Source organism: Sinocyclocheilus anshuiensis, unplaced genomic scaffold, assembly GCF_001515605.1.
Source record: "Sinocyclocheilus anshuiensis isolate Anshui unplaced genomic scaffold, SAMN03320099.WGS_v1.1 scaffold101, whole genome shotgun sequence".
Taxonomy (NCBI): Eukaryota; Metazoa; Chordata; class Actinopteri; order Cypriniformes; family Cyprinidae; genus Sinocyclocheilus; species Sinocyclocheilus anshuiensis.
Window position 1 is genome coordinate 2,179,865 of NW_015540892.1, and position 8,479 is coordinate 2,188,343.

Genomic DNA, 8,479 nt, shown 5'->3' on the forward strand with positions numbered 1-8,479 from the left:
AAACCAACACCAAAACGAAAAAAAGCCACAACACAACAGAAACAAGCCACAGCATAACAAAATTAACACAACACAATGGAAACAAGTCGCAACACAACGAAATTTGCACAACACAACAAAAACAAGCCACAACACAATTAAATGAACACAACACAACGGAAGCAAGGAGCAACACAACAGAAACAAGCCACAACACAACGAAATTAGCACAACACAAGGGAAACAAGTCGTAACACAATGAAATTAACACAACACAATGGAAACAAGCCACAACACAACGAAATTAGCACAACACAAGGGAAACAAGTCGTAACACAATGAAATTAACACAACACAATGGAAACAAGCCATAACACAACAGAAACAGGCCACGAAATTAGCACAACACAACAAAATTACTTCTATGCGCTATAGTTCTATAGTAAATATGCATTGTATTGTGGCGATTTCGTTGTGTTGTGGAGGTTTTGTTGTGTTGTGCACTACTGGGCCACTGTAGGGACAGTCTTCTCAACATGGACAAACAAAAGCAGTTGGAAAGGAAGAGAATTTATATAATCAGTTTGATAGACCACTGAGAGACCGATGGGCACAGGTGTTTCAGGGTCACTGGAGAGTTCTAATGTGTTTTTTATTTAATGCTGAAAAGAGTTTCAAATTGCCTGTCTCTGTAGTAACTAGGGGTGTGCGATATTGACAAAAAATTATATCTCGATATTTTATGTAACCAAGCTAAGAAATGATTAAACATGACTTAATCTGGGCTACCAACCAATTATGAATGAAATAAAATGCTATATCAGGCCTAGAGAGGTTATTAAAGGCTTAAGGAAACTGCCTTTATAAAGGAAGCTATTGTCCTATCAAGCATGTTGTTTACAATAGTCTAGCTTTACTTCCTATTCAGGAGTTAGTCAGCATAAATGTGCTGGCCCCACTCCATCTTCCAGCGGGAAAAGCTTTATGTGAGGTTGCTGTGTTCAGTCTATAAAAGGAAAGGAAATAGGCTGGCTGTAATAAATATGAGATACACGACTCCCTTCTCCCATTCTCCCTCTTCTTCTCGCCAGGCTTCAGGAGGAGATTGCACTGAGGGAAGAGGCAGAGAATAATCTGGCCGCTTTCAGAGCGGTGAGTCCGCTAAAACACAAAACCCCCTCTCTTGAATTCCATTGTTTTATTTTCTCATTAGTAATGAATAATAAAATGTGGCTTAGTTTTATTTTGATATTACATTCAATTTCAGGACGTGGATGCTGCCACTTTGGCCCGACTGGATCTGGAAAGACGTATAGAGACTCTCCAAGAAGAGATTGCCTTCCTCAAGAAGATCCATGAGGAGGTTAGCACATTTAAGGACGTTTCATTTTTATTGTCTGTGCCAATAAAATGTTGTAAAAACCAGACTACAGCCAAGGCAACATAAAATGTAACACATCTCATACAAACTCTGGTATTAATCACTTTCTTCAGTCAAAAAATGATTCACTGATTTATTTGTAGTAATGCTAAGGCTGATTCATGAGACAATCAGTGAGTCAGATAGTCATCTGTCTCGTACAAACTCAAAATTATTCATTTTAATATTTATATTGTAAAATTCAGTTCATTTTAGTGAATCAGTGTGTTAGAGCTTGTGCAAGTTAATCTCTTAAGAAAAAGGTTAAATGATTCAATAAATTATTTGAGTCTCTTTACTTAGGACTGTGTATGACAGTCTCTTTTTGTAATGCAATATCTAGTTAAATTCTCCTATTTGTCGCTATATTTTAGACTCAGTTACACTACCATTCAAAAGTTTGGAATGTTTTTTTTTTTTAATGTTTTTGAAAGTATTTTATGCTTACCAAGGATGCCTTTATTTAATACAAAAATTCAGTACATTTTAAAATAAATTACACATTATGAAATATTATTACAGTTTTAAATATTCAGTTTTCTATTTTAATATATTTTAAAATGTAATTTATTTCTGTGATGGATGAATTTTTAGCAGCCACTCCAGTCTTCTGTAGCACGATACTTCTTATTAGTAATTTTAATGGAAATTGGGATCATATGTTTTTCAGGATTCTTTGATGAATTAAACATTCAAGCGTTTATTTGAAATAGAAATCTTTTGTAACATCAGATATGTATTTACTGTCACTTTTTCTCAGTTTAATGCAGAAATAAATTGCATTACTAAGTAAATTACTTCTTCCAAAATAAAAGAAACATCTTACTGACCCCAAACTTTTTAATGGTAGTGTATATTAGGTTTACTTTTTTGTATTTCATATAAAGTTACCTATTCTTGTTTAATGTTGTACCCATAACTCAGACCCTCTGCTTTTTTGTATTATTTACATACATGTTTTTTTACATTGTACTTATGTTTAAAAAATACATTAATGTAATTACATCTAATTATACTGTTGACCCAAAACCCACCCCTAAACCACCTCTTAAACCTTACATACCTTACCCGTATTCCATCTCAGTAATAACAAAAGTGTTTAGAACACAGTAAATACACTGTACCACACAATTATTTGTACATAGTAGCCTAGTACAGTAGTCAAAGATGCCTAAGATAAAGTGGGACCAATTATACAATTTTAATAGTTTTATATTTAAACTATTCTCAACTTTGGTCTAGCTACATTTTAGTTAGTAATGTGTAGTGTAGACCCCCCCCTTCACCGTAGTTTTCAATTACAAGTAGCTTAATGCTCTGAAAGCTAGAGTTTCAAAGTAGCTTCCACAACACTGCTGAGCTGAGTGAATCTCATCTCAGAGCTCTATTATAGAGCTGCATCTGTTTCTGGAGATTACACAGCTACTTTAAAACAGCACGACAAGCCTCTGTTTCAGGGCCAGCTGTGTGTGGATGTTTGAGATTAGTCCTGCCACTAGCCCTATCAGCAATGCCATGCTGCTTTATTAAAACAAGCACAAACACATACACACAAGCGTTTTCTTTCTCTATATGTAGGAAATTCGTGAGTTGCAGGCCCAGATGCAAGAGACTCAAGTCCAAATCCAGATGGACATGTCCAAACCGGACCTGACTGCTGCCCTGGGGGACATCCGTGCTCAGTATGAGGGCATCGCTGCAAAGAACATCGCAGAGGCTGAGGATTGGTACAAGTCACAGGTGAGACAGAAGAAGAGAAAGAAAGAACCTATTGATTTTTGACCTTTGCATTTTCACCATTAGGTATCACAGCTGCATTTTATACATTCCCCTATGCACCTGACTTAAGATACCTCAGGGTCTCGTCTCTGGCAACGTATCCCCAAAGTGTCTCAAGCAACACTAATAAATTTATACTCTTGGATGTCTCGTCCCTTTTGAACACTTTCATTTAGGTCTAAAATCCTACTTTTTTAAACCTTACGTTGTGTTCTGGTCAATGTAACCCAGAAAAGATTTTCTTTCCTGAAAATGATAGTTAATGTTATCACATTGGACTAAAACTTACAGACTTTACTCACACAGGGTATAAGAACTTTCTTTCCAATACTTTTTTTTTGGTACTTTTTGTACTGTTTTAGGACATAAAAAATCCCCCCTCCCCCCTAAGAAATACATTTCTTATTATGCTATATTATTGTGAAATATTGCATTCAATCTTTTTCACAACTTGTTTTCCTTCAATTAAAACAGGTTTTGTATTTCTATTTTGACTCTTTTTGATCATAGGTCTCACTGATCAGAGTTTATTTGGCTCAGTTTTGAGTGTACTTTGCCAAAACACACCATTTTTGGTTCCACAAAGAACCATCTCTTTCTTACCTTTTTTTATAATCTGAAGAACCTTCTTTCGCCACAAAGAAACTTTTGTGAAACAGAAAGGTTCTTCAGATGTTAAAGGTTCTTTATGGAACCATTTAGACAAAAAAGGTGCTTCTATGGCATCGTGAAGCACTTTTATTTTTAAGTGAATAATTCACATTGCTTTTTTCACTCAAAAACTAAATAAGATCATAAAAGCTTTATAAATTGCATAAGCTCAGATCAGTGAGGCCTATGATCAATAAGAGACAAAAAGGAAATACAAAACCTGTTTTAATTGAAAGAAAACAAGTTGAAAAAGATTGAATGCAACATGCCTTCTAAACTGCCTACAAAAAATTTCTTGGTATGATATATTATTGCCAAAATATATCATACCAAGAAATTTTTTGTAGGCAGTTTATTTTTGACTGGGAACGCCAGATTAAGTAAAGGATTTTCTGACAAGCACAAGGGATAAAACGTAGCTTTGTTGTATTTATATTATGAGTAGCTTTAGGTTTTGAAAACTAAAGTTTCAAAGTAGCTTCCACAACACTGGTGAACTGAGTGAGATAAATGATCGGGAAACCTGCTGAACTTTGATCGTTGCATTTTCACCATTAGGTGTCAGATCTTAACCAGGCAGTGAGCAAGAACAACCAGGCTCTCAAACAATCCAAGCTGGAGACCATGGAGTACAGACACCAGATTCAGTCCTACACCTGTGAGATCGACTCCCTCAAGGGCACCGTATGTTTTATCTGTTCTGATGTGGACATACACGTTCTTTGTCTTTCTCCATGTGGCATTCATCTCTTTGTCTCTCACTCTGTAGAACGAGTCTCTCATGAGGCAGATGAGAGATATGGAGGATCGCCACGGTCGTGAGGCCGGTGCTTTCCAGGACAACATCGCCAGGCTGGAGGCAGAGATCGTCAACATGAAGGATGAGATGGCGCGTCACCTGCGAGAATATCAGGACCTGCTCAATGTTAAGATGGCCCTGGATGTGGAGATCGCCACCTACAGGAAACTGCTGGAAGGAGAGGAGAGCAGGTACAAAGGAAATGAAAAGGATTTGTCCTTCTTGTTTTTAACATACTCCACCCTTTCTGCTTATTCTGATGGCTTTTTGTTACTTTTTACCTTTCTTATTCTCTCACGTTAAAGGATTGTGATACCCATGCAGTCATATTCCACTATAAGCTTTAGAGGTAAGATGGAAACCATGCGATATACTAAAAATGTTGTAGATATGTTTCCTCAGAGGCCTCTAGCAGGAGTTGTACCTACCGGCACAGATTCCTGCAATTTGTGATGTCTTGTAAATAATTTAAAATAAAATTATTATTATTATTAATTACAAAACATGAGGTAAACAGCGATTTAAATCAAAGTTAAAAACAGGTAGTATAATTTATAGTTAATATTTATAATATTTGGGGTTGGTAATTTTTTTTTTTTAGAAAGAAATAATTTTATTCAGCAGATGCACATTTTTGTTTGGTTTCTAAAAAAAAATCTTTCAAATAAAGGCTAGTCTTTTAACCATTCTGTTCATCAAAGAATTCTGAAAATGCTCAAAAAAGTATCAAGGTTTACACAAAAATATTAAGCAGAACTATTTTCAACATAAGTAATAATAAGTAACGTTGGTAACACTTTGCAATAAGGTTCCTTCTGTTAACATTAACTAACAATAAAACATACATCTAAAATGTTTATTAATCTCAGTTAATGTTGATTTCAACATTTTATACCTTACTAAAATCAAAAGTTGTATCTGTTAATGGAACTGAGATAACTTATTTAACTAAAAAAAGTTTTAAAAGATTAAGAAATACTGTAACAAATGTATTCCACATTCTTTGTTAATGTTAAAGCATTAACTAATGTTTACTAATATAGGGCCTTATTGTAAAGTGTTACTAAAATCTATGTATGTAAAATGTGTGCTACTAAAATGGTAGTGTATATTTATTTAATTAAATATAATTTTCAACAGAGACGAGTCCAGAGCACCAACAGAGAGCATCTGAAATGCACTCAAAGAAAACAGTCCTGATCAAGACCACCGAGACGCATGATGGGGAGGTGTGATATGTGTACACACACACACACACACTTCAGTTCATCCCAGTGCTGTCTTCTTTCATTCCCTCCCGTATATAACCTTAACATCCTTTGCAATATTAGGGTCATCTTTGGTGCAATAAAAATAAACGACTTAAGTAAAATAAAAAAATATTTGATTACAGTACTTAAATACTATAAACCAATAAATAAAATGGGGAAAAAATGCTTTGCAGGAGTGATTTCCTCACAAATTGGCTGCCTGTCGACAAAGAGCAGATGAAGTCTTAATTAAATAAGTCTACTGCCCCCCTACAGGTGGTGAGTGAATCTACACAACACCAGCAGGACATCATGTAACCCTCGGACAAGGAGCTGCAACCAAACAATCAAACCAAGATAAAAATAAAACCTTTAGGACAGTTTTTCATAATCTGTAGTTTCTTTTGTTTCTCCACACATCCTAAAAGGGATATAAGCACATCTGCATGAGCGGGAGAAGAGAGCGATCACATTCTTTTTAAATTTGTATTTTTAAGCATTTTTAGTCCAGTTATAACCTATATGTCAGTTTGGAATAATGTAAGGTTGATTAAACTTCAAGTATCAGATAAGGTAAAAGAAGGACGGAAATAGTAAGGTGAGTGCAGTAAATGGAGAGAACAGAAGCAGAAAGCAGACTTGGATAACATGAAATGATAAAGAGAACTGTGAGGATGGTGCCAAGCATAAGAAAAAATTAATTAAAGATACCTAAGCCAACACATTCCATTAATGTTTTCTCTGTGTGTTTGTTTCTGTGTGCGTCTGTTCACCTATACATGAGTCCAAATATGCCCAGACAGAAATAGAGAGATGAATCACAGATCACAAGAGACACAGTGAATTCACAAAGTTTACTATAATAACCAGGCCCATACAAACACATGCTGTTGTACAGTGTCCAAAAACAAAAATGTTGATGTCAGATTGTCAAAGGTTTCATTGCATGAAGACTTTCTGTCTTTAAGACGACACTCTGTTATAAAGTTATAACGGTAAGTTATAAAGAAACGGTAAGTTATAAAGAAATCATGACTATGCATGTAAAACCGAACAAACAAACAAACTAATAAATACCACCATCCATTCACCTGTCGGGACTCGGGATCCCTTGAAAAACAATTAATTAGAAATAAACCAATATCTAATAAATATGATAGGCCACGTTGAAATGGATATACTAAATGTGCATTTTATGTACATAACATAGATTTTCTGCTTTGCAGAATAAAAAAAAGAAAAAGAAAAAGAGAGACACCATGGCAGAATCTGCTCATTTCAATTGTCTGTATGAAGATGGGCCTGAAAACGCATTGTGGAAAGGAAAATGTGGGTGCTTATGTCATGCAGTTTGCCCCAAAGGACTGTGGGGATCTTTTAAGAAGGACGTTTGCTCTTCAACCATCATGTCTTCCTGGACACCCTATTATGTTCACTAGTTTTATACACAGCAGTAACTGAACGCTCATGGTGCCATCCGTTGCACTCGCCTCCGAGGGGACAAATCTACAGTTTTTGCATCATTATTCTGTGTCCATGTACTTTATAGTTCTTCCCCCAGTACTCAAAAACATTCACGCTGTCCCTGAGTATCATCTTCGCTCATTTCCTCCATCTTGTCCTCGTTCTTTTCATCACCAGGCATTCAGCTCTGCATCCCAGAGTGGACCAGGTGGCTCTAATCAGCAGTAATATGGCTCTTTGCCCTACAGCCTTTCTGAAACAAGGCTAAGGAGTTGGATTCTCCTGAGAGAGTTTCTTAGTGGTGTCTCGAAGGCACCCCTGCTCGACGGTATTTGGTACAGTCCTGGGCCGGAATGCGGGATCTCACAATACAGACACTGACTGGTGGAATCCACAGACTTTACTATGAGAGGAGGAACGGCTGACTTCCAAATAGCAGTCAGCGTTGTAGTACAAAGACAAGATTCAGCACCAACTGATGAATTTGTTACAAACAGAAACGCAATATCGTGAAACATTGATGAACGGGCAACACACTAATTCATCACAGACGTTTTTTGAAAATAATTTAACAGAGTGGAGCCCAGATTGATGTTTTTTTTAACCACCTCATAATGGTTTCCGTATTAGGTGAACAGAATGCCACATCTCAGGCACATGTTCAGGTAAAGTGTGTTAGTGTAACTGTGTTTGTGAAAGCAGCTCTTTAATACAACCGTGGTCTCGGAATGATGCATCCGGTATTATAGTTAGAAATGCTTTCATTGTTCAGTTCTGAATGGTGAGGAGCCCCAAGCCTCTGTGCGTGCGGGACCCAGGGTCAGGTCAGCACCGGATGAGAGTGTGTGTGTGTGTGTGGTAATATGTGGATCTGCCAGTAAGCGGCTTTCTCCACACTTACTTTACTTTAGTTATCCGTTCTTCTCTCATGCATACTCTTTAAAATCCTACATATGTGTTTACATGGCCATTTAAGCTGCATTCTCTGGCACAAACCCAGGTGTAACACTTTCTCTTAATCCCTTAAACGGCATAAAGAAAATGATTTTGGGTTTACATGATGCTTCAGAAAGCTGCTTTCTGCAAAAACCTTGAAATCAAACGGTGTATGTAAACAGTCACTAAATGCTCTGTTAA

At 36.5% G+C, this 8,479-nt stretch overlaps 1 protein-coding gene across 1 annotated transcript in view; it reads left to right on the forward strand.

The window, feature by feature from the left end:
* Positions 1-8,190, forward strand: part of LOC107688844 (desmin-like) — a 9,803-nt gene extending 1,613 nt beyond the window's left edge. The window contains exons 2-9 of the mRNA XM_016486651.1: positions 1,071-1,131; positions 1,247-1,342; positions 2,978-3,139; positions 4,388-4,513; positions 4,599-4,819; positions 4,934-4,977; positions 5,769-5,857; positions 6,155-8,190. Coding sequence (XP_016342137.1) covers positions 1,071-1,131; positions 1,247-1,342; positions 2,978-3,139; positions 4,388-4,513; positions 4,599-4,819; positions 4,934-4,977; positions 5,769-5,857; positions 6,155-6,196 — 841 coding nt within the window. The 3' untranslated portion in view covers positions 6,197-8,190. The remainder of the gene's footprint in view (positions 1-1,070; positions 1,132-1,246; positions 1,343-2,977; positions 3,140-4,387; positions 4,514-4,598; positions 4,820-4,933; positions 4,978-5,768; positions 5,858-6,154) is intronic.
* Positions 8,191-8,479: the final 289 nt, after the last annotated feature.